At 58.1% G+C, this 25,579-nt stretch overlaps 1 protein-coding gene across 25 annotated transcripts in view; it reads left to right on the top strand.

Moving 5' to 3' along the window:
* The window catches only part of BIN1 (bridging integrator 1), a 49,466-nt gene extending 36,192 nt beyond the window's left edge, over positions 1-13,274 (top strand). For 4 of the 25 annotated variants that reach the window (XM_036995977.2, XM_036995980.2, XM_036995988.2 and 1 more), the window contains 12 exons: positions 577-659; positions 2,012-2,056; positions 3,754-3,901; positions 4,993-5,121; positions 7,977-8,084; positions 8,582-8,605; positions 9,521-9,628; positions 10,473-10,562; positions 10,713-10,823; positions 11,060-11,161; positions 12,345-12,443; positions 12,665-13,274. In XM_036995977.2, the coding sequence (XP_036851872.2) occupies positions 577-659; positions 2,012-2,056; positions 3,754-3,901; positions 4,993-5,121; positions 7,977-8,084; positions 8,582-8,605; positions 9,521-9,628; positions 10,473-10,562; positions 10,713-10,823; positions 11,060-11,161; positions 12,345-12,443; positions 12,665-12,772 (1,155 nt within the window). In that variant the 3' untranslated portion in view covers positions 12,773-13,274. The remainder of the gene's footprint in view (positions 1-576; positions 660-2,011; positions 2,057-3,753; positions 3,902-4,992; positions 5,122-7,976; positions 8,085-8,581; positions 8,606-9,520; positions 9,629-10,472; positions 10,563-10,712; positions 10,824-11,059; positions 11,162-12,344; positions 12,444-12,664) is intronic. The other 21 variants (XM_036995981.2, XM_036995999.2, XM_036995979.2 and 18 more) reach the window with 16 other exon arrangements.
* Positions 13,275-25,579: the final 12,305 nt, after the last annotated feature.

Genomic DNA, 25,579 nt, shown 5'->3' on the forward strand with positions numbered 1-25,579 from the left:
CTACATTTCCTTCCTCCCTCCAAAGATTTGAGACAACTTATAAAAAGTTTAGAGACCAGAAAGAGGTGTTTGGGGAAGGAGACATTCCTGTAAAGTAGGAGGAGAATTCAGCTCTGAGGTTCCTGGTAGCCAAGGCAAAAAGAGAAATATTCTCAGTGATGGGAATCATGTGTGCACCAGATGAACCTCTTGTCTTGCTGGTGTCTTTTGTAAATCTCTGGCAGTTGAAGTGTGGTCTGAATGCATCTTGGCAAAATGACCTTAACAATTAGGATCAACAGTTTCTTAGTGTTAATTGCAAAACAATTAAAAACAGTATGAGCTTCTGTGGCCTTTTAGGAAATCCTTGCCAGTAGGAAGAAGAGAAACAGCTTTGGCCAGGCAGCCCACTTCATTTCCCCCCTGGTTTTCCTCGTTTGGTGCTGGTTCTCAGTTCCCACTGATGGAGAAAAAAGAGTTATTCCTGGTAGGGGCAGGGGTACAGGAAGCGGGCACAGTAGGGGGAGAAGCAGGGATGTGCTGTGGAGACTGGGACTCTTCAGTGGCCCCTCCTTCCACCTGCTGCTCCTTCTGCAGCTCAGCCAGAACCTCAGCGACGTGCTGGTGGACCTGGAGAAGCAGCATGGGGGCAATACCGTCATGGTGAAGCCCCAGCCCAGGTGCGTGACCGCCTCCCTCCAGCTGTGGGCAGGTGTGTGGGGGGGTCCCGGAGAGCTCCTGGGCTCGCCGACGCCTGCCGGGCCGGGCAAGGCTGGCCCCTGTGCTCTCGTGGCCTCCCTGCGTTCAGGGGAGCAGGCGAGGCTGCCCACTCCTCAGGCGTGTCCCATCAGGGCAGGGCCGTGCTGGGCGGTCTGCAGATCACCCGAGCTGGGCCTGGCCTTCCCTCTGTGGCCGGGGGACGAAATGATTCACGGGCAGCAAGGGGAAGCTGTCTGGGAAGCGAGCTGTCCTCCTAGAGCACCACCTTTTCCCTTTCCTGCCCTGGGAAAGCCCAGGGCCCTGGATGGGGGCACTGGCACCACACCGTTCCTGTCCTGGGCCCCTCAGAACCCCTCCCACGGCAGGAGATCCCTGCTTCCTGAGGGGAAGTGAGGCGGGGAGAAGCCCTCGCCTGGCTGCGGCCCGTGGGAAAGCGCAGTGAGCCTGGGATTTCCCTTCCTTTGGCCTCTCAGAGGGCAGGGTGGGGAAGGGATGGGCATGACAGCATCGCTTCCCTGTGTGACACGGGCCACAGTGTCTGCTTCTGGGGGTAGTTGGGTCATTACTTAGTACTGGTAAGGTATTCAGTGGACGTTACTGACCCCTTTCCCCCTGAAAATGAAATAAAATATATGTGATGGAGAGAGGGGCCCACAGGGTGCCCAGAGGCTGAGGAGCTGGCGAGGGGTGGCGGGTGAACAAAGGTCAAAGGCAATTTCCTAGGTCACACCTGGGAGGAAGGTGGCCCCTGGGCTGCCCCCATCTGGCTGGAGGTCCTGTGGGCATGTCCAGGATGAGTGAGGACAGTGAGCTGCTGCTTCCTGTCCTCGGCAGTGCAGGCAGTGGGGACCAGGCTTTCCGTGGGGAGGGCTGGCCTGAGGGCAGAGGAGGGCAGGGGAACCTCCTTGGCACCAGACCGGCCCCTCTACTGGGGCCCCACACTGGCCAGCTGAGCCCCACTTCTTCCTGGCGCTCTGGCCTCCAGCACTCCTGGGGGCTGTGCTGCGAGCAGGGCGGGTGGCCAGCAGTCCTCTCCAGCCCCCTGCAGTGTGCTAGCCCTCTCTACTCATCTTGCCAGTGCCACTGCCTGGTGCCTAGCAGCATGCCAGGGCCAGCCGGGCCCCAGGACTGGACAATGGGGTTCCAAGAGTGGGGTCAGGCCCTCGTCTTGGCCTCTGGGTTAGGGTAGGCTTGGCCCCTTTGCCCTGCTCTGAGCACTGGCACTGGGGTGCTGGTGGGGGACGGAGCAGGTCAGCCCCAAAGTGGGCATCTTCCCAAAATGAAGGCCTCTGCGTCCCATCTGTTACCACAGAAAGAAAACTAAACTGTTCTCCCGGCTGCTCAGAAAGAAGAACAGGTACCAGCACAGAGCTGCATTGTGGGGGGCTGACGCTGGCCCCCGTGCATGCGCCAGTGCCCACTCGGAGGTGCCCCTAACCCCGGCCCTGTGCGTGTGTCAGCGCCACTCGGAGGCGCCCCTAACCCTGGCCCTGTGCGTGTGCCAGCGCCGCTCGGAGGCGCCCCTAACCCTGGCCCTGTGCGTGTGCCAGCACCGCTCGGAGGCGCCCCTAACCCTGGCCCTGTGCGTGTGCCAGCGCCGCTCGGAGGCGCCCCTAACCCTTGCCCTGTGCGTGTGCCAGCGCCACTCAGAGGTGCCCCTAACCCCAGCCCTGCGTGTGTACCAGCGCCACTCGGAGGTGCCCCTAACCCCTAACCTGACTGCCATGTGGTGCTGCCCTGCAGCGGGGCCGGGGCACACTCTGTCGTGTGTTGGGGGCAGAGAGCATAGCGGTTGCTGGGTGGGAGCGCGGGTGGCACCGTGCTCTCTGCACCACACAGGGCCACTGCGCTGGGCCCGGCCGGGAGCACTAACAGGTGGGGAGTGTAGCCAGAAAGCAGTCCTGGGGGGCTTATGGGGAGGCTCCTGTGGCTCGGTGGTGGTTTTAAAAATCGTATGTGTGTACAATGCTCATATTGCTCATATACATGCTTTAAGAAGGCACATCCGTTCCCATAAAACACACGGTCATAAGAGCGAGAAGGTGCTGCGATGTGCTCCGTGGCCCTCCCATCACCTACCTGCCCCGGAGGACATGGTCACTAAGTCCTGTGTGTCCTTCCAGGCTCAGCCTGTCCAACATGGGGACTTGCCTCGTGTGGCTGGCGGGTGCTTGAAACGGGCCAGTGTGACTGAGGAGCCCAAGTCTTCATTTTATTTAATTTAAAAATCCATGTGAACGGCCCCCGTGGCTAGTGGCCTGTCTCGGTCAGCCGCTGTTCTGGAGTTTATGCAGGTGCCAGTGCCGGCTCCTTTTTCACAGCCCCTTGGCACCGTCATGGTGGGTTATGGACACTGTTTGCCTTGTTTTCTGTGCTGACCGATATGGCTCAGTCCTTGGCCCCCTCGTCCCGGCCGCCACCTTCCCTGTGTGGGCACCGCCCTTTAACACGCACTCCGCCCTGGGCCTCTGGCTGGTTTACCATGGACGGGTCCGTGGGAGCAAAGGTGTGAGGCCGTGACGGGGGTGTGGGTGGGCTGTGGGCCCTAGGAGCTGGGTGCACTTGGTGCTCTGGTGTGAGGGGTGGACAGGCGGAGGCTGGCTGAGAGGCCCTCTGGGGTCAGCCGAGGCCCAGCCCGGGCGTAGGGCTGCGGGCATGTGGGACTCTTTGCTTCCAGGACTGCCGGCTGCCCCAGGGGGCCAGGACTTCAGCTCCCAGTTCTGCCCTCACAGCCACTGTCCAGAGCAGGCCCCACGGCCAGTGTGTGGGGCACACGTCCTTCATTCTCACCCATTCTCATGCCCATGTGCACGTGGCTTCACACATGGATGCAAGGGACACCCTCGGGCACATGGAGACATCACACTTTCACAGTGGATCAGTGTGGAATGGGCCACACATTGGCCCACGTGGACACATGCTCACACACGTGCACACACATTTCCACATGGGGGTCCCCGGGGCGTCTGCAGGCGCCTTGCCCGTCAGAGGCACCCCCTCTTGCACGCTGGGACCTCCCTCCATCCGGCCCCTTCTCTTGTCTCGCCTCTGCAGTGATAATGCTGCTGCCGAAGGGAACAAGAGCCCGTCACCTCCGCCAGACGGCTCCCCAGCCGCCACCCCCGAGATCAGAGTCAACCATGAGCCGGGGCCACCCAGCTCGGCCACAGCTGGGGCCACCCTCCCCAAGTCCCCTTCTCAGGTAGGCGGGTGTCTTGGTGGCCTGTCCCCTTCCCTCCTTCCTCTTCCTTCTGCTTTGCTGTCTCCCTGTCTCCCAGCCCCACCCGCCCAGGCTGGCCCCTGTGGCCCCTGTGGCCCCTGTGGGGCATCTGTGACCCTCCGCCGCAGCACCCCGACCCCTGGCCTCTGGGGCTTCTTGGCTCCTTCCGTCTTCCTTTTCCTCCTGAGATACAGGCTGGGCCTTGGCCACAGGCATTCAGGTCTGCTGAGCGGGCTGTGGGTCCCCCTCTCCCTTTATAGGGGCGGCAGGAGAGGGGCTCAGTGAGGGGGTGAGAGGTGGCAGAGGGGGCAGGCCTGGCTTCTGGAGGAGCCTGGCCCACGCCCCCCAGGTCTCTGCAGTGTCCCCAGGTGTGGCCAGTGTAGAGCTGGAGAGGAAGGGGGCACCTTGCTGCCTGAGCCCCGCCCCGCAGTAGGCAGCCCTTGCTTGTAGGGTGCGGCCCTCGGGCCCCTGATGGGGATAGATGAGCAGCAGTGAGGCGAGCCCCCCTGGGGGCGCACCTCCTCCGGGCGGCGCTGTCAGCACCTCCCATGTTCCCCTTCGTCGCGTCCCCACCGCTGCCCCGAACAGGCAATGCTGTTGGCACCCCAAGGTGACAGATGAGGAAACCGAGGCCTGGGGGTGCTGTGTGACCTCCTGAGGCCTCCCGGGCAGGTGGTAACCACCCTCCCAGCCCTCTGGCGGGCCCTGGCTCTGTGCTGGCCCCCCCAGCCTGAGGAGAGGCCCCGAGCAGAGAGCAGGGTCAGAGGGAGGTGTGTGTGCTCAGTGCCCCCGCGCCCCCAGGGGTGGGAACCCAGCCCCTCCCAGGCCCCTCCTTCTGTCCTCTTCTCCCCTCCCCTGTCCCCCCCCTTTCCTCCTCTCAGTGCAGCGGCTGGACTCCCTGGGGCCTGAGGTCCTGGTGTCTGTGTCGTGGGGACCAGCGGCTCCTCTTGCGTCCTCACTGCCCTGGGTGGCCTGGGTGTGGCTAACCGTGGCCTTGTCTCTGTCTGTCTCCCTGGCCCCCACATTCCGCTGTGCCTCCCTGCGCGGCCCCCTCACCCGCCGCCGACCCACAGCTCCGGAAAGGCCCACCAGTCCCTCCGCCTCCCAAACACACCCCGTCCAAGGAGGTCAAGCAGGAGCAGATCCTCCGCCTGTTTGACGACACGTTTGTCCCTGAGATCAGCGTGACCACCCCCTCCCAGGTCAGCCGCGGCCACCGCGGCCCAGCTCTTCCCCATCTCGCATGGCCTTCCCGTCCATCTCACGCCCTGTGCCTCTGCCCAGCAGCCAGGAGTCTGGCCGGAGAGCCTGGCCCTGAGCCTCCCTCTCGTGCCTCCGTGCACCCCTCCATCTCTCACCCCTCATCCGTGTCTGAGCATGTACTGGGGTCAGACGCAGGGGAACAGGTGATTGGCCCTGCGGGTCAGCAGAGCAGCGGCCTCGAGGTTCCATCAGCGCTGTGGAGGGGGAGCAGGGGGCCGGGGAGCAAGAGGACTCAGGCTAGTCTGGGAGGCCTTCCTGGGCAGGGCGACGTTTGCCACGTGGCTACAAACACAGTTCTTTGGCCGGAGATGGCAGCTTGTGTGGAGGCCAGGAGGGGTGCGAATGGGTTGGGAATGCTGGGGAGCTGAGTGGGTGAGGGGGGTGCCGTGATGGGAGGCAGGGAGGGGCAGTGGGAGCACACGGGCACGCCCTGGGGTGTCTGGTCCAGGCGCCTCCACTTTAGCTCCTAGAGCTGCTGACAGCCCTTGGGGGGCGGGATGGTGTTCGGGAAATGCCCTCAGAAGGCACATCATGCCCCTTCCCGGATGGAGGGCCCGGCAGGGAGGGTCCCCAGGTTGGCTGCCTGCTGTCAGACCAGCTCATGGTGCGCTGACCGCCCCAAGGCCAGCCTCCAGGTCTCACTGCTGCCCTTCCCACTTTGCTCTCGCCTTTCGGGCATGCTGCTATCCCGCACTGCTGCAGGGCTGCCCAGCCCGGGGTCTCTGGGCTCTGCCTCCCACAGGCCCCTTTGCACACCCTTGGCAGCCTGGGGCAGGGTGTGAGTGTGCACGGGGAAGCAGCTGGAACGGAGGACAGTGGTCTCTGCAAAGGGCCTGGGGTTTGTGGGCTTCAAGCCCCTCGGAAAGACCTTGGGTGGGAGCTAGGGACTTTCAGTACAGGGCGGCCAGGCGGGCGGGTGGTTCCCTGGCTCAGGGGCCCCGGGGGCACGGGAGCCCCTCTCTGTAGAAGGAAGCTGGGGCTGGTCCGGTGCACTCCTGGAACGGTGGGCAGACGGGGTGGCCCACGCCCTGGGCGGCTTTGGGTGCTCTCAGGGGCTGGGTGGCACAAGCACTGGTAAGCGCTGAGCCAGGAATGGTGCAGCCACTCACTGGCACGCCCTAGTTGAGTCTTCAGCTAGTTAAGGGGTTGTCACTCCACCTAGCAGGTGACGGGCCTGCGGGCTTGCCCTGCAGCCACAGCGCCTGCACCACGTTCCTCACGTTTGCTGCATGCCTCCCTTGCTGCCCATGTGCTGCCCCTCTGCCCACTCGGCAGAACCAGGTCCCTGTGCAGTGGGGAGCGTACACAGGGTACCGTGGCCCGGGGCTGGCCCCATCCACGAGGCTGTGCAGACGGGGTGGCTCTGCTGGGCTGTGCTGAGAAGCTGGCCAGCATCCCTGCACTGAAGGACAGTCCTGTCCTGTGTGGTGGGGGGCTGGCCTGCTGGGGTGGAGGGCGTCACCTGCCCTTTGCCCTTTGGCCTGGTGACCTCGTCCCCTTGCAGCATGAGGGGGCAGCTGTCTGCGCTTGGCTGGCTTCTGAGAAGGGTGGGGGGCGATACTGCCTGTCGGCTGGTGGGAGGCCTGTGCCCATGGTGTCTTGCCCTGTCCTTCCCTCACACGGCAGGGCTGTGGGGATAGATCAGTGCCTCTGACCCCCAGGCTCGGTGGACAGAGTGCGACCTAAAGGAACGTCAGGCCGGAGTGAGCCTGGGGCGCCTGCCCAGAAGCACATCCACTGGCCTGGGCTCTCTGAGCTCTGCGGCTTGGCCTGGTGTGGGTGCCTCACCCCGCAAGCTGTGGGACAGCTGGCCCCAGTATTCTCACGGCCCTGACAGGCCCAGCTGAGGAGGCCTTCCGGGGTCCTCCCTGGGCACGGGCTGGAGGAGGCTCCTGTTGGTACTGGGTGCAGATGGGAACTGGGCTGGCCTGGGCTTGTAGGGGCTGCCACCCTCCTGGCACTATATGAGGTGGAGGAGGGGGTCTGGGGCTGAGCCAGGTCCCTTTTCTGTAGGGCCCAGGCAAGGTCTTCCCTGCCTGCCAAAGGGGAACCCTGTGTACGAGACGGAGGCTGCAGCTGAGCAGCCCCTCCTCCTAGGAGGGCTGCGTGCCCAACGGGCAGCTGGGGCTGACCCGGCCTGTCCTCAAGGGTGGTCTGGGACCTACCGTGGGCTGGCTTCTCACAGTGTGAGTGCAGCCACCACATCCCGGTCTCCGGGGGCTGCTTCTGTCACAAGCACGTTCCTGGGCTGCACCCGGACCAACTGAAGGGTGGCGGGAGCTGCAGTTTGAGAACAGGCACCCCAGGTGTTGGGGACCCCACGCTTGAGACTGGGCCCCTGAGCGGTGTGGCTGGTTCAGCCCTGTCCTCTGTGGTGCTGGCTGGTGGGTGACTGTCATCCCATCCGTATGGGGCAGTGGGGAAGGCCAGTGCCTGCCCCAGGGCCCTCCCGGTTGGGGGCTGACCCCTGTCCAGCTGGAGCGTGGCCTGTGCTGCTTTGGAGCTCATGGGCACAGGGGGCCGAGAGGAGGTGTGCTGGGGGGTCTCTTCAGCCGTCAGGGCAGACAGATGAGAGTGGCAGACAGATGAGAGAGCTGGTGTGGGGCGAGCGGCAGCTGTCCTGGCAGGCCTGTTGAGATGTCCATCCTGGGTGCTGTATGCCGTCCATGTGCGGGTGGGAGCCTGGGCCAGGTGTGTGTGAGGTGGGGTGCCCTGGAGCCTGCGGCTGCTGTGCGCGTCCTTGTATGGGGCTCCCAGCCTGTCACTAACACTTTCCTCCTTTGCTGCCACCAAGTTTGAGGCCCCAGGGCCTTTCTCGGAGCAGGCCAGTCTGCTGGACCTGGACTTTGACCCCCTCCCACCTGCGGCGAGCCCCGTGAAGGCGCCCACGCCCTCTGGTCAGGTTGGTCTGCGCCCACGACTGCCCACAGGTCCATCGGCCTCTGGGGCACCGGGCCCTGGGCTCATGTCTGCCACAGGCCGTGTGGGCCTCCCTAGGCCCAGGCTTCTGGGTCTTGGGGTCTGCAGGCTCTCCTATGCACTGCCCTTTCCCCGGTGCCCTGGCCCCTGGGTCTCGTCAGCTCCTCTGGTCCTGACCATGGGGTAGGGAAGAGAGCAGATGGTCCGCATGGGCCCCTTTGGCAGGAGGGTGGACCGAACACTCACTGGGTACGTCAGCGGCCCATCTCAGCATCCTGTCCCTCCCCAGCGTCAGCCGCTGGCCTGGGTGCTGGGCCCCCTGGGAGGTGTGCAGGACTCGGCCCTCTGGAGACCTCAGAGCCTGGCTCTGTGCTGCCCCAGGCCTGCCGGGCTTTGGGGCCCTGGGGGGTCCCTGGGGACGCTTGCTCACCTTGTCTCTAACCTCTGTGCTAACTGTCCTTCTCCTCTTGCTGCGCTCAGTCAATTCCGTGGGACCTCTGGGAGGTAAGCCGTGCTTGCTCTGTGCCCACCTCCTGGGGGCGTGGCTCTTCTGCGGGTGCGGGGCCCGGTGCGCCTCGTCCTGCACCCGGTCGCTTCACGGTGCAGCCACGCACGCTCGGGCCAGCGCCCACGCGAGGGAGGTGGTGGCTGTGTCCAGCTGTTGCGCTGCGTCGCCCTGTGGAGGTCGTGCCCTCAGCCAGGCCCTGAGGGAAGGGGCTCCTCAGTTTAGCTTGAGAAGCGGGTCCTCTGCAGTTTGGCCCAGTTGTCAGGGCCTGTGAGTGGCCGCAGACGGTTGGCCCCCCAGGACAGGGTGGTGTCCTCCTGCTGGCCCGAGGCCTGTGAGGCGGGAGCGTCCTTGCCCTTGAGGGGCTTCCTGGTCGGGGCCCTCTAGGGTGCTGGCATCAGGGGGCTGCAGGGACACCGGAGGAGGGAGGGATGATGGGTGAAGGAGGAAAGGCGGGGCCAGCAGGTGCCCTCATGTGAGCAGGGTCTGCCCGGCCCCGCCGTCACCGGGTGGCTTGGGCACGGAAGCTGAGGAGGGTGTGGGACTCACCCCACACCTAGGGAGGCAGCTAACGCCGGAGCAGGAGAGGCTGGTGTGCGTGTGGGCGGCGTGGCACCCACAGCCAGGGAAGCTCACGGGGGGTTTCACTCCGGAGGAGCCTGGTGCTGGTGACAGGGCCATTTTTGACAAGCCAGTTTCGGTGGAGGCTGAGCTTCGGGTGGAATTTGCACCCACGGCCCCTTGTAGGAGTGTGGAAGTGGGGCCCCATGGGGATCTGCATCCCGGAGGGCCAGGCAGCTGCCACAGGCACCCATGCCCTACCCCCACCAGCACATGGCTCATGACTGTCCTCTCTTGTCCCTGTACCCCTCCCCGCCCCGGCCTCCCCGCTCTCTCCGGTGGCCCGTCACTAGCCTGCAGAGGGCCCAGCTGGCAGCCTGCCTTCCGGGGAGACCAGTGCTGCCGAGGGTGCCTTTGCTGTGGCCTGGCCCAGTCAGGCGGCCGAGCCCGGGCCTGCCCAAGTAAGTGCCTGCCCAGCCCTGCCCGTCCCGGTCTCTGAGGGTGCAGGTGGAGGAAGGCCCGAGGGGGAGCACAGGGTGGACAGGCCACCAGGAGTCCCCAGGCGGGCAAGCAGGGCAAAGGGGCCCATCTGCCCCGCAGCCCCCAGCTTGGCCCACACTGGGCAGGGGGCATTCAGAGCCCCTGTGGTTAATGGTGGGCACTTTCCAGAATTTGCTCACCTGACCTTTGCTCTGACCTAAACTTCCCCTCCTTGTACAGATGAGGAAGGGGGCTCACCCCACCCTAGGGCTTGGGGTGGTGGGGCCCTGAGAGCTGGCCCAGGTCAGCCTGAGGCGGTGGGTGGTACCCCCCTTGCCTCGTGTGGGTCCCCACGTGGTGCCTGGAGCTGTGCTGCCCCTGCTCAGGAAGCAGGTGTCCAGGGTTGGGCGAGGGCTACTTGGGCCCCTGGGTAGTGTTTGGGCTGGGACAAGTGTGTGCTGCCCTCTGAGCACAGGGGCCCGCAGGCTCAGCCAGGCCCTGCCACTTGGGAGGGGCAGCTGGAAGCCAGGCATGGCCAGGTCTGGGGCTCGGATGGCAGGGCCTGTGAGGGAGGGGTGGGGACGGTGCTCAGGGGCCTGTGCCGGGCTTCTCCGCCACGCGTCACTTGCGTCACTTGTGTCTGTGCCTGCGAGCACCTCCTCTAGCTGCTCCGTGCCAGGGCCTGGCCTTTCCTCCGGGGCTCCCTGTACTCTGATGGAGCCCTGGCCAGCTAGAGGCCACCTGGGGGCTGCCCTCCCCGCCCCTTTCCTGGTCGCCGTGCCCAGTCCTGTGTCTGACCCTGCGCCGGGCATATTTGTGTTGCAGCCAGTGGAGGCCCCTGAGGTAGCTGGTGGGACCCAACCTGCGGCTGGAGCCCAGGAGCGCGGGGAGACAGCAGCCGGCGAAGCAGCCTCCGTAAGATGACAGGGAGCAGGCCTGCCTTTCCCGTGGCTCCCACCCCGGGTCCTGCCTGTGCTCAGGCACTGACACCTCCCCTTCCCCTGCACTCGGGCCCTGCCCTCCCGGGACCCTGCCGTCCTCGCTGACCTGGGCTCCCTCCCCCAGACCTCTCTCCCTGCGGTCGTGGTGGAGACTTTTGCAGCCACCGTGAACGGCACCGTGGAGGGCGGCAGCGGGGCAGGGCGCTTGGACCTGCCCCCAGGCTTCATGTTCAAGGTGAGCCCCGCCGCTCAGGCTGAGCCCAGCTGGGAGGCCTGGGGCGGGATCCCCCTTGTTTGCAGGTGAGGACCCTGAGCCCAGCGGCTTGTGCAGAGCTGTCCTACCCCTACCGCCCTTCCTTCCTGCGGGCGAGGGGGCGCTCCTGGTCACCGTGTCACCCACGCCGTGCGGGCTGCAGGGGGGACGGAAGGCCTGTGAGGGAGGGGTGCTGAGCTGTCCGCCTACCTCTGCAGGTGCAGGCCCAGCACGACTACGTGGCCACCGACACGGATGAGCTGCAGCTCAAGGCCGGGGACGTGGTGCTGGTGATCCCCTTCCAGAACCCGGACGAGCAGGTGGGGCCCGGCGGGCGCGGCCAGCAGGGGGCAGCAGAGGTCCAGCAGCGGCCGCCCGCCCAGTTCCCGTCCTCGGTTCGCTGCTCCTCTCCTCCCCTGCAGACCAGCAAGAAGTGGGAAGTGTGGGGACTCGGGGCGGCCGGAGGCGGGCAGAGAGGAGAGCCAGGGTCCCGCCAGGGTCCCGGTTCCTCGCTGACGTCTTCAAACTCTGCCCTCTTGTCCCCACCTCCTCCCTCCCTCAGGCCCCACTGCCCTTTGGCATCTACAGTTCTTCCTCCCCCTCTCCCTTCCCTGCCCACCAAGGCCTCCTTCCTCCCAGTGGGGGACCAGGAGCCCGCTGCCCTGCAGGCCGCCTCCTCCAGGCTGGCCCTGGCCTGCCCACCTGGGACCACGTGCCTCTCTGCCCACAGGGACAGGGTGTGGCTTCCGGCAGGACCCTGAGCACCCTGATGCCCCCCAGATACGGCCCAGACCCTTCTTCCGCTGGGGCTGCCCCTTGTTAGTTGGGCTGAGCCTGGTGCAGAGTGAGGCAGACCTGCCCCTGGGTCCGGACGGGCTGCCTTGTCTGGTGGCCTGGCTCCCCAGCAGGCGCCTCTGGTAGGTGTCCAGGGAGCAGGGGCTTGAGGACACCGGCTGCTTACTGAGGCCACAGTGGGCCAGGAGGCTTGAGTAGCAAGGACTTCTGGGGCCTGGTGATGAATTGGCCAGTTCTTCTAAGCCCCCAGATCTCCATTGATCTCGGGGGGCCAGCCCTGGGCCAGTGGGTTGTAAGAAGCAGAATTCCGGCCCAGGCCCAGAATGGGAGTCACTTGGGGTGGGTGGGAGTGGCTCAGGTAGGTCATTCAGGTAGGGTTTGTGACCAGGTACGTAATGACACAGAATGAAATAACAAGGTCCCCCTGCCCCCATCGCGCGGAGCCCAGCACAGGGCAGCGCTGGTCCGGCGAGCAGCCCTTGCAGGCTGCTGGCTGGGGGCTTGTTGGGTTTCGGTAGATAATCCCTGCGAGGGTCAGTATGAAAGCAAAGGCCAGATTCCAGTTGGAGGGTTTGGTGGGGCAGCCGGGGTCACTCCTGACCCTCTTCGTGGGGCAGCGCTCAGCAGGGGGCCCTGGCACCGGGTGCAGAGGTCTGGAAGGGCAGCTGGTGCCCTCCTCAGTGATGTGTGCTCTCTGGGCACTGACAGTGGGACCCTCCTCGGCCTGGGAGTCAGGGTGCAGACACGTTCAGCCCAGTGCAGCAGGCAGGCGGCCTTTCCAGAGAGGAGGACTCACCGGTGAACAGGGTGAAATCCAGTTGCTGAGGTGGAAGGCCACGGTGGGGGGCAGGTTTGGGTCTCAGGAGTAGCAGGGAAGGCTCCCTGGAGGAGGCAGTCCTGGCGGTGGGCTGGGAATGGCTGCTGGGGTGGTCAGGCCGGAGGGGCTGTCCTCCCAGCCCCGGTGGCCCATGCACTCCCTGGGGGCCCGAGGGCCCGGCTGCCGCCCCGTGACCGTGGCTGTGCCCTAGGATGAAGGCTGGCTCATGGGCATCAAGGAGAGCGACTGGAACCAGCACAAGGAGCTGCAGCGGTGCCGCGGCGTCTTCCCCGAGAACTTCACCGAGCGCGTGCAGTGAGGTGGCCGGCGCCGCTCTCCCGGCGTGCCGAGGGCGTCTTTTCCTGAAAAATGTGTGTTTCTTTTTTTTTTTTCTTCTGATTTTGTTTAAACTTTTGAAAAGCAAAGGGATATCGGGGGAGAGACCTAGGCCAAGGGGTGTTCTCCCGAAGAGTGGGTTGTTTTCCACAGAGCCCGGTTTCGGCAAGCCCGGGGGCGTCCCGTGGGCCTGAAGCTGCTGTGTCCCCTAGTTGAGTTCCCGGCCACCCGATCCCGCCTGCCACACGTGTGCCCTGAGCAGGGCGGCCCAGGGCCGCCGGGCCAACATGCCTGCCTGAAGCTTCGGCGCCACCTGGGCGAGGGCCCTCTTTTCCTGGCAGCTGCTGGGGGTGGGGCCCAGCCTGTCTAGAGACCTTGGGGGCCAGATACCAGCCTGGCCTGGCCCTGCCCTGCAGACCGTCCGTGTGCTGTTTGAAAATAAATCCTAGTGTTCAAAACAAAATGAAACAAACCATTGACAACAACACAGAGGATGTGTGCTTGTTTGTTCTTTCTCCCTACTTCTGTCTGCAGTGGCACTGGATCATCTGTGGCTTTTCTACTGAGTCAGTCTGCCCCAGGCCCTCCACCCTGGGCAGGTGCCTCTGGGCAGAGGGCTTGGTGCGTGACAGTCCCCTGCCAGCTGCATGACTGCTACTTCCTTTTGAGTTCGTCTGGGCCTAGACCCAATGGACAGCTGCAGCCCCTGTCCCCTGGCATTTTTACTGGTGGGTGGTTGGAAAGACAGGGGCTCTAAGACCCAGCTCTGTGCCCGAAGTGACATTAGTTAATACACGTGAGAGCATGGGGGCCAGGTGCCAGGACTCCATTTCCCAGATGAGGAAACAGGCCCATGGAGGTCCGGTGACTTGCTGGCGAGTGGTGGGGAGGGCGCTGACTGGTTGGCCTAGGAGCCTGGCAGCCGTGAAGGGCAAGCTGGGCTGACTCAGCGTCTCTCCCTTGCTGCTGCTTCCTTCCCAGCGGCAGGGCCTGCGCACAGCCCAGGTTCTTCAGCTCCTCCGCGGACGTGGGCTGTGCTGAGCAGCATGTGGCCCACACAGCTGTGGCCTGGGTCTGTCCCAGAAGCCACAAGTTGTGCACGTGGGCCTAGAGTCCACCTGGACCTCTGGATGGGAGGGATTTGTCTCTATATAAGTCTGTACTGTGGTACACGCAGGCCAAGGGGTTGCATGTCAGAATCGTGGCTGTATTTTCGGGCACAACCCTGGGCTTCACTTCGGGTGGCAGGACTGCGGCGGCCCCGCCTCGGCCTGTGGCTGACCGTGTCGCCTCTGCCAGCGGTGACTTCTGTGAGCAGCGGGAGTTACGAGAGTGGCTCACGGGCAGCTCACTTCTCGTTACCCCTGCTCTCAGGCTCACACTTTCCCCTGCTTCCTTGAAGCCCAGGCCTGGCCAGGTGCGCTGTGCTTCTGAACCCAGGTGCGTGTGCCCTGGGGCGGGTGGGGTGTGCAGCTGCAGTGCCACCGTGAGAGTCCTCACTTTCATTTCATGATGAAGAATTTGAAGGCCTCGTGCAGGAGAACGCATCTGCCTTAGGTCTATCACAGTACGGAATCAGAGGTGGTCAGACAGTGGCTTTGTCCTGCCGTCTCAGCCCCCATCACGGGGTTGGGGCCCGCAGGGGGCTCCCCTCGACAGGTGGGAGGGAGCCAGCCAGGCAGACAGTTCCCAGAGGTAGGGATCCTGGTGCAGGGCCCCTGCTTCAGGGGGTAAGTAGCTGGCTCGAAGCCTGAGCGGGGCCGTGGTCTGGGAGCTGGGACAGGTTTGTGCCTAAGCCGAGGCTGCGGACTTCACACCGTCACCAGTCTCAGAAATGGCCAGTGCAAATTAGGGACTCCTGGTCTCCTCCCCACCTGCTGGCCTTGTGGCCGTGCACAGCAACTTGGATGCTGCCCGGCCCGCCGACTGGCCTCTTGCTCCTCACCCGTGGTCGGGTCTGGGGTCACGCTGGCATTACTTCTATTGGTTCCACCAGCCTGGAGCCTCTGGGCTCTGCCCCTGGGATCTTACATTCACACCCTTGGTCCAGCCCGCCCGCAAACACCAGGTCTGTGCTGGGACACCACGATTGAACATTCAGCAAGCCGCAGCTGGGCATCCTTAGTGCCCGATGCGGGTGGGCACTGGGGCTGCAGCGCAGGCCCCCACGGTGACCGTGGCTCCCTGTCCTCTGGGGCTTTGACGTTGGACTGGGTCCCCAGCAGTTCTGAGCTTGATGTCCGCACACAGTCCTGGGCAGTGAGACTTCCAAGGATGGGCAGGGCCTTCCCAGGAGTCTCCCAGCAGATCTTCTTTGTCTTATTGGCCTAAAGTGGGTCAGGTCCCAGGGCTGAACCAGTCGCTGCAGCCATGGGTGGGCCCCCTGGTTGGTCCAGGACTGACAAGGCCTCGAGCTGGAGGGGTCTGGGCTGGATGGGTGGGGCAGGTGGTGCACACCTGAACGGAGATTTGGGTGTGACTCCGCGGAGAAGGGATGGGTTCCAGGAGCTTCAGCCAGTGAGTGTGTAAGCCCAGGTACCTTCCAGAAAGGGAAGAGGGACCCTGAGAGCAGGACCAGACTGGGTGAGACCACCAGGAGGGGCGTGTGAGCGTGCGTGTGACCCTGGGGATCCTTGCTTGGCTGCATCCTGTCCGTGGCTGACCTCAGGGTCAGCGGGTGACCCCTACACATGTCTGCTCCTCCACCTTCCAGGAGGGTGGTTATCTGACCCCCCGCCCCCAACCTGCCCCCACTGGAGACAGTACCTGCAGGGTGTGACCTTCACCCTCCACTTGGTGCCTGTGGCAGGGACGCGCCTGAGTCTGGGCTGGGCCAGCTTCTTGGACATTTATTCATTACCGGGCGGTCCGTTCTTCCATTCGCTCACTCACTAACATCCCCACGCGGGTGCTGAGGTCACAGAGGAGCTTCAGATGCAGCTCTGACCCCGGGTGTGTTACAGCCTGGGGGAGAGCAGACCGGAGTCGGGCCACAGCAGGGCCAGTCCTGCTGGTGCGGGCAGGTTCTGGAGACAAAGGGTCACCCCCCGAGCTTCACAAGGTACAGGGGGGGGTGTCTCTGCTGAGCCCTTATAGCTAACAGGGGCCCCTGGGAGCTGATGCCGGGGAGGCATGCATCCAGCAGAGAAGCAGGAGGGGGGATAAGCGAGCCTGGCCAGTGGGCTTGCCTGCCGGCTCCTGTCCACCAGGGCCCTTGGGCGCCACTGCCGGCCTGTTGGAGGCCATGGCAGGCTGCTGCCAGCGATGGCGTCGGCTGGGCCCTGTTGTGCAGAGAGCAAATCTCTGAGGAAAGGCCCCTGTCAGTATAATTAGAAAAGATAATTAGTGAGCAAGGAAGCTGCCTTCCTGACAGCCCCTGACTACAGAAGAGCATCCTGACCGGCCGTGGGAGGAGGGAGAGAGGTGTTTCCCCTCCCCCAACCAGCGCAGGTCAGCGACAGCAGGAGTATGACACGGGGAGTCTTGCTAAGGGAAGGCCTGAACCCCAGGGTGGCAGAGGCCCTGCCCTCTGGTCTGCCTCCCCGCTGTTTGGCTCAAGTCCCTGAAGTGACCCGTCCTGTGTGAACTGCCCAGGGGTGGCCACGAAGGAGGCGCAGCTCTTCCCCGGGGACGACCAGCTCGTGGCGGGCCAGGGGTCAGACTAACATCCGAGGGAAGGCATCAGGGCTCTTCTGGAAGCCTGGTGCGACGCCCCATTCTCACTCTGATAGGTCTGGAGGTCGGCAGTTTCTGTTGAGCAGAGACTTGGAATGACGGGGGATGGGGAGGGGAGCTGCCTTCTGGAATGTCATCTTTCACTGTGAGCTGGCGACTCCAAATGTGTGGTTCAGGGAATATCCTCACCCGAGCCTCCGAGGGTGCATCTAACTGCCCACCTTCTCTGGATGCCACGGGCACCTCACACTTCATGTGCCTCTAAATGGCCTGACAAATGTGGGGCATCCCTTAGACCTTCCCACCCCTTCTGGGTGGACACTGCTGGGTGCCCAGCTAACCCTCACCTGCTCCTGTTACCAGGTGAGGACTGGAATTCCCCAGTTCCTGTCTTCTCAAAGGGAAGAATTCAGTCCAGAGACCCAATAGAGAGTTAAAGCAGCAAAGGTTTTTTTATTTAGCAAAATGGAAAGAAAATAGCTCCAGAGATGGAGGAGTGGCCGACCCCGAGGTGCACAGCCCCTGGCCAGGTTTCACATTGTGTGTCTTTATGGGGATTGTTTGGTTTCCTCCTCCCATTTTGTCATTCTCACAGCACCCTTTGGCTGCACCTCATTCCCTCACCTTCAGCCTCTTTGTGCAAGTTTTTGTTGGTCATTTTTCCAGTGAGCACCTAAGCGACATCCATGGCGGGGGCCAAAGTCACAAGCGGTATTACAATGATATTAGCACGGCCTCAGGGTCCTTAGGGGACAAGGTCTTCCTTAAGTGTGCAGGCTCCAAACTTGAGACTGTCCCAGTAACCTGTATCTTTTGCTGATCAGTTTGTGCTTAACTGCAAAGGGGGCGGGTCTGAGGGAGGCAGGGAGCCCCTGGGCGGGACCGGGTGGTCTGCCACCTCCCTCCGCACCTGCTCAGGTCTGACACTATGACAACACCGCCACCCAGCCCAGCCGCCTGCTCCACCTTCGCCTGCTCTGGACTGCGCCTCATAAAGTGCAAGGGCAGACTGGCTTCGTCTGTGTCCTAATGTGGGTGACGCCTGGCACCCAGGGTGCTGGGTAGGCAGAGGGGCAGGAGAGCAAGTCCCGACTGCTCAGAGCCCTCTATGGGACCTCCAGCAGTCCACGTAGAGGCCTCGAACCCAGCTTCCCCATAGTTAAGTAAGGAGATTGAAGACACAGTCAGTTGTCAGGAGATTGCTGAGCTCCGTGGAGCCAGCCACCTGTAGCGCCCTGAGGCCTGCTGCCATAGACTCAGATGTGCTGAGATATTCTCTGGAAATGCCGGCTTCCCCAGTTTGACCCCCTGTCCCCCGCCCCTGCCATTGTCCTGCCATCTGCTCATCTTTATTTTGTTCACAAGAATTTTCTGAAAGACGTGAGACCCTAAGGCGGGTTACTTACTAAGATGGGTGCTCATGAGTTTTTGAGCCGACAGCTCAACCGAGTGCGAGCTGTCTTTGAGAGCGGTGCGAGTGCGTGTGCGTGTGCGTGTGCATGTACGAGTGCGTGTGCGTGTGCGTGGCCTTACTCTAACACGACCGCGGGCGCTCAGCACGGTGGTCCACGATTGCCTCCCTGGGGCGCACTGTCAGGCTGCAGGCAGCGTTGTTTGGATGCACTCCATGCTGACGGATTACCATCTTTTGTCGGGGAATTCGATTTTCGTGTAATAGGAAGAAAACAATTTCTATGTGAAAAGTTGCCTACAGTCAGAAGCTGGAACAGATGAGAGCAGGAGGAAGCAAAAAAAAACCTTGTAACAGCGTCAAAAGGTCATTGTTGGAAAAAAAATACCTTGGTTTTGAAGGATGATACCCCCTCCCTCCGCACCCTGGCCTGGACAGGGGAAGCCTCAGAGGGGGTCGCTCTTCAGGACACGAGGTGCTGCCTGTGCCTGCGGGGGGTGAGGGAGGAGGGTCCGCAGGGGAGCAGGGGGCCCGAGCAGGCGCAGGAAGCCCGGCCTGGAGAAGGACCCGCACAGAGATGGACATCGCGGCAGATGCCTGATGAGTCCGCACGCGCTGTGACCGTCAGCTGAAGCCGCTTCCAATTCTGAGCGGGGCCAGAACGCGCTCCTTTGATTCCACACCTTCAGTGTGTCCGAGGAAGTCACGGAGAAGGGAGCTGACACAGGGCGGGGAGGGGACAGCAGTCCGCAGGAGGGTCTCCCCGGGCCTCTCCCAGCGAGACTCCTAGAAGGTGGTGGGGCAAGAAGGGAAATTTTCAAAGTATGCAGGGGAGGGACAGTGAACCATTTTACGGAGAAGCAAAGGAGGGGGATTCTGGGAGGTCCGGGGTGCAGAGCAAAGGCCGGGCTCTGGCGCTGGTGCCACATGGCCTTGGCCTCGGCTTGTTTCCCATACAAGAGTGAAGACGACTCTTAATTTACAGAGTGGTTGTGTGAATCCGGAAGTAATACAGAATATTTTTTAAACGGTAACCCCATACACACATCTGCACGTACATCTCACAAACAGAAAAGCAACGCATTTTATTCACTCAATTAATGAGGAACCAGGAAGATGCTACAGGCAGTTGAAGGGGGAGCTGGGTTTGTGGGGATCTGTAGTTCCCCCACAGATGCCCGCGCCTCACCTTGATCGGGGCTCGTGTCATGTGCGTCTCCATCAGCCGCGGTTACTAGCTCGGTCTCGGCGGGGCTGCGGAACAGCCCAGCCCGGACACAGCTGCGCACCCCGCAGTCAGGCTTATATGGTGACGCCCAGGGTCACCTTGAAGGGACACTTGCCGATTTTTTTTCGGCCATTTGAATTCTCTCACGGTCTTGAAAAACAGTCTTCTTTCTGTCCCCCGGATCATCATCATCGTCTCCAAAAATCATCCTTGATCACAGAACAACAGTCCCTGTAGATTATTTACACAGGTGCAGAGAGTGCGTTTGTTAATATTTAGGCTTCCTTGAGTTTGCTTCCAAATTTTCAAGTTTCCGGGGGGCCGTGCAACACTGGGCATCTGCCAAGGGCCCAGTTAGCTTGTCTGGAAGTTTTCAGAAAGTCTCAGCCTGGATTTTTAAAAGCCTTTGTTGTTTGGTAAGAAACTGAGTACGAGGAGCTGTCGCCAGATGTCTGGATGGTGTCTCTTCCCAGCGTCCCCCTGACCAGGCACTGCTCCTGGAAGAGACCTCCCTCCCACCTGTGAGGCTGGGACCCCGCACCATCTCTTTGGGGTGCTTTGTGGCATTGATTTTGTGCATAAAGTGGCTCATCATACCTGATTAAATGAGAATCATTCCCAAGTATGACATCCCAAAGGCACAGTCCAATTACATCCCGGAAAAAAGAGGACAGTTTCTCCCGGAACCTGTGGAAACTACCTTGCCCCAGGGAAGCTGAGCTTCTGAATCTGGGGGATCCGTGAGAATCAGATGAAATCCTTTCTTTTCATGCCCAGCTATGGGCTGGTCAGCAGCCAAACACAGGGCCAGGTCTCCACTTGAGGTCCTTCTACTTTGTAAATAGTTATCAGATGTGGTCAAAGTGTTATGTGCAGCACCATTTGTATGGACCAAAAAATGGAAATAACCTAAAAGTCCATCAACGGGAAATGGATAAAGTATAGCCACACAATGGAATATGTAGAGGGGAAAATGGATGAGCAAAAATTCTCTATGTATCGATATAGACAAATCTCAAAAGCAATGTTCATCACCTTCTCCCCCTAAAAAGACTATAGAAGTAGAATTACAGTGTTTCCAATTATATGAAGACTAAAAGCTTGAAAATATGCCATATATCACTAATGGTTACCTATATATAACAGAGTGCTTAAAGATACATGGGAATAATATCGACCAAATCTGGACAAAAGCTACCACTCAGAGGGTAGTCCATGGGCAAGGGGTATGTACCCAGGGACTTGAGTCGTTTCTGGAAAAAAATGTTTCTTTTCAATTTACAAAAGCGATGTCTGTTAAACTATAGGCTGAGAAGAAAGAGAGAGGGCCTTCACACGTATCTGTAAATGAGAGAAGACTAATCCAGCAGTGTTCCCCGAAATAACCACAATTAAACGGCCTCATTCAACCGGCAGTAGTTCATTCTCGTTCCCTGTCTGCTCTCAAGAGGTTTCTGCTCTGAACTGAGTCCTCGCAATCCAATCCTTCACGGGTGTGGGCTGACGACCGTCCAGGCAAGGCCAGCTTGTCGCCTGTCCTCAGCAGGTGCTTCACGGAGCGGCTGGCACGTCCCTTCATGAGGTCTGCAGCTGTCCTTCTCTGCTGAAGACAGCATCCGGCCTGTGGCTGACAGCAAAGCTCCCAGAAAACAGCGGACAGTGCAAACTGAACATTATCTGCAGATGACACAACTGTGGTTAATTTATTCAGCAACCAGTCATAGAAAGATGGAGCCCAGCAGAATTCTCTACTGGGAAATAACTATTTCATGAGTTTTGATCAATGTTTCCCTGAGGGTAAAGACAGCCTGGACAAACCTTCAGGGCCTTCCCAGAGAACCCAAAATGTCCGCGATATTTATAGTTATGACACCTACTGAAACAAACAGCCTGGGGGAGGCTGGGGTCTCTTCTCAGGTGACAGCTGTTCCCACACGGCTTTCATGAAGAGACCTGGAGCCCATTAAATAAACATAACCACTTCTGACATCTCTCCCTCTTGTTTCATAATGTGAAAGAACAAACATTTGTGAGTTTCCAGGGCCTTCTGGAAAGTTTCAAGAAATACTTTCCTGAGAGATACCTAAAAGTTTTATTTTACTGTTTCTTTGATTAAGATCTGCTCTTAGAAGGAGAAATCAAAAGCGCCGGCAGAAAAGATTTGGGCACATTGATAAAAGAGTGTCACAGGCAACAAGAACCAGTTCTTGCTCCCCTATTCAGTAATAGCAAAGCATCGCAAAGTGAGGTGATGTGCTTTTGAGGAACCGCTTCTCTTTCACAAGCGAGGTTGTGTGTGTTGCTTTTTAGTAACTAAGGACATAATAAAGCCAACTTAAAGACAGAAGTTTTTATGGGAAGACACACACCGCTATCTGGGCAGATTGCATACTGGGTAAAGATTCACCGTTCACTGTGCAGACAAGGCAGCAAGCCCGTCAACAGTGCGTGAACTTTGCTAAAGTTTTACTTTATTTCATGGTTTCTCTTCAGATATGATATTTCATGGTTTCTCTTCAGATACGATAAACCGAAGCAAGCACAACTGGCTTTTCAGGTTTCCCCTTCCCTGGGCTGGCTGACACTGCAGCAGAGCTGCCCTTCACTGCCTCACAGAGTACACGCACAGACGTGTTTCTTTGTTACTGTTGCTTTGTGTATAGCCTCAACCACTCATATTAATGAAAACTTTTTTCCAGGGCCACCGACTTCTATTTTACAGGAAAACTGGGGAGGTGGGTGGACAACTGAGAACTCCCCCGGGCGAGCAAGCGCTGGTAGCCGGCCAGCAGAGGACATGGGCACTCACGCATGGTTTTCTCAAAGTGGTGAACGTGAATATGTTTATTAACATGACCCCAATACATAGCCTTTCTGTAGCATATAAAAATAAGAAGCAAAAGTATATAATCTTCAAGCTATTCGCTGTAATTATGTATTATATCTTACTTAGAGCTCACCTAGGTAGTCTGTGATTATCTGTTAATTAGCTCCAGTCTATATCAGTTTAAGGTTTTAAGGGACCTGAAGATCTTGGAAATTTACTTATTTTGATACATGACAAAACATATAATTTGTCTAAATGATGATTCACTTTAGAGTAACATCAATTTATAGTTTTCATAATTGTCACATATGAGCAATGTTAGCTTTTTGATCAGTAAACTATTTAGCAAGTTTGGATTTACGACTCTCTTCATGAGAAATCAAACCAAATAAAATGTGTGCTTGCATTCTACTTAACAATAATAAATCAAAGGAAAGATTCACTTAAAAAAAAACTTAAAAAAATTAGTCAGCTAATCTTATTTACCTTATTTATGTGAATTTGAATTTATAAAATGTTTCAAAGCTGGCAGTTTCCCTGTGAAGGATATAGTTCAAAGCGTAACTCATTGAAAATATTACAAGTTAAGAACTTTAGATTTACGTAGGTGCTTACTTTTTTCTATGAACTAATTAGAATAGAGTTCCTTTAATTTGGGAGACATAACAATCTACCATATTTTACGCTCACACACCAAGAGGTCAATCGGCGCAGAGACACGCGGACACTCAAACACCTAGATTTTGCTCTCAGTTCTACAACTTTAGTCACAGGCGAAAAGTTAACAAAATTTGACCAATCCCACATCTCAAAGAGCTGTTCTTCTTCCCAGGGGGCAGGAAATGCTTAACTGACTTGAGCTTTAACACAAGCAGAAGAGGACTGGCAAGCTGGCTTTTCTGTCCTCTCACCCCAAAGGGACTGGACCTCTAGAGATCGCCAAATGGTCAGACCGTAAAACCAAATTCCCAGCCACTTGCAAGAATGGATAAAGATTTATCATCATGAAAGATCCAGAGGTAAAAACACAAATACAAATTCATTACAGATTAGGAAAAATAAAACTAGTGAAGCAGAGACTGAATTAAGTCAAAGCCCTGGTGGTGGGGACTGTGCCCCAGAAGGGCTGCAGGAGGGCTGTGTCCGAGCCCAGCAGCCCAGCAAGTGCCCAGCAGGTGCCCTGTCCTGTGAGTCCACTGGGTGTCTCAGCAGGACCTCTGAAACTATGAAAGAATAATTTTTGAAGAGGTAAAATCAGGGCTCTCATACAAATATTAGATGAACACCCGAACATTTTTATTTAACTACCAATGAACAAGAGCGCCCATTCAATGATAACTGCATTTACAGAGATTTATATCCTCCATTGGATAAAATCCATTTGCATCATTAGGGACAGAAAGCATCTTCCTCACCATCAGCCTTCCACCAGCTAATTTCTTTCTCAGCAGAGCTGCCAAACAGCCCAACTAAGGACACAGCCCAAGGCACACACTCCCGTAGAAGCAGACAGTCCTGGAGGGTCCGCTGGCCACCAGCCAGATCCCACCGAATCTTTCCCACGGAATCCCTGTCATCTCCTTTCCCGTTCTGAAGTAGTCTTTTTCCTGACGGAAGGATGCAGCAAGTGCACCTGTCCCAGAGGAGAAGCTGCTACTGGTAAATGGCAGCAACTGCTGGCCAAGCCCGGTGGCTGGGAGTCAGCGGCTTACCTGGCTTCTCAGAGGTGACTTCTTTCTTCCTGGGGAGACACCTACAGTGCTGGGGAGGGTGGAGCCAGGCAGGGGTGGGACGGGTGGGGAAGTCAGCTAAGCACTTGGGCTTGCTGGCTTCCTGCAGGGATGCACAGTTGTCCCTCCATTCCCCCAGTTTTTCTGAAAATGTCCACAGAAACTTTACAAATAAAATTTTGTCTTGAATGTGTTGGAGGAGTTTGCACAGAATTGAACCCTACAGTTAAAAAAAAACATTGAATATACTATATTTCATAATGCAGAAGTGATTTAAATGTTTTTAACAACCAGAATGGCACAGACAGTGACAATTAAGCTCTGTGCTGACCTAGGAGAATGTACGTGGGCTGCAAACCCACTTGTTCACTTGTGCCGGACCTGTTCCTTTCTGGGAATGTCAGCTTCCTCATTACAAACGCCCCAGGGAATACAGCCTCAATTAATACGTTGTGTATCTATTTTCAGATCTTTCTATTTATCTGTATTTTACTGCATCTATACTTTCAAATATAGCTTAACACTCCCTGTTATTTTGCAATTAAAATTAAGCATGGAGCATGTCAGTTACCACCTGATACCTGTGTACAAGCTGTGTCTACAGTATGTGCTACGATTCACTAACCATCGCCTCCTGCTGCTGGGCTCTCAATGTTTCCAGTTTCTACTATTACAAACCTCACATCTGTTAACTTATTCTCTGTTTACATCCTTATTTATTTCCTCAGGATACTTTTTCCAGAATGGAATTCCTGGGTCAAGGGGCATGCATTTTTTTTTAAATAAGTTTTTATTTTAGAACAGCTACAGATTTATAGAAAAGTTATAAAGACTGATACAGAGTTCCCACATATGCCTCAACCCCAATTTCCTCTTAATGACATTCTACATGAGTGTGAGACGTTAGTTACGATTAATGAACCCATGCTGATACATTATTATTAACTGAAGTCTATACTTCATTCAGATTTTCTTAGTGTTTTCCTAAACCCCCTTTTCTGTCCCAGGATCCCACGGAGGATCCCATGTCACATTTTGTCATCATGTCTCCTTGGGTTCCTCTTGGCTGTGACACGTTCTCAGACTTCCCTTGTTTTCGACGACTTTGACAGTGTTGAGGGGTCAGGTATTTTGCAGAATGGCCCTCAATTGGAATTTGCCTGCTGTTTTTCTCACGATTAGACTGGGGTTCTGTGTCTTGGGGTTGAAGGGCACAAAGGTAAAAGGCCACGTTCATTGCATCACCTCAAGGGTACACACTGCTGATCTGACTTCATGCTTGGTGTTGTTGACCTTGATCGCCTCACTGAGGTAGTGTTAGGTTTTCCACGTGGTCTTTGGAAGGAAGTCACTCTGCACAACCTGCGCTTAAGGGATGGGGAATTATGCTCCACTTCCTCAAAGAATCATGGGAGATTTGTGTATTCTCCCCAATTCATTTAATTATTCATTCATTCAATTGCTCATTTGTATTGGAACTGATGCACACTGTTGATTTTATACTCTGGGTTGTCACCCAGTGCTAGTTTATTTTGTTGCTCAAATTGTCCCAATTTTGGCCACTGGGAGCTCTTTCAGTGGACTTCCATGTCCCTCTGACGTGCCCTGTCATTGGGGTCTTTTTTTTTCTGCCACGTCCTTCCTTTCTGACACTACAAGATGCTCCAGGCTCATCTTGAATATTTCCTGCCCCAGTCCCAGAAGCAGCAGTTTCTCCAGAGAGCCTCAGGAATACCTTTGCAAGGGTCCTTGATACATGTTGCCAAATTTGATACATGTACCTAATTTATAATCCAGCCGGTGGTATATGTTTGTCTATTTCTCACTTCACCACAATGACTTAAAAATATTTTAAAATAACATCCCTAATTTGATTCTTTCATCATAGTGACTTTCTCTAATTTTGTTTGAGTAAACTA

This window comes from Manis javanica, chromosome 7, assembly GCF_040802235.1.
Source record: "Manis javanica isolate MJ-LG chromosome 7, MJ_LKY, whole genome shotgun sequence".
Taxonomy (NCBI): domain Eukaryota; kingdom Metazoa; phylum Chordata; class Mammalia; order Pholidota; family Manidae; genus Manis; species Manis javanica.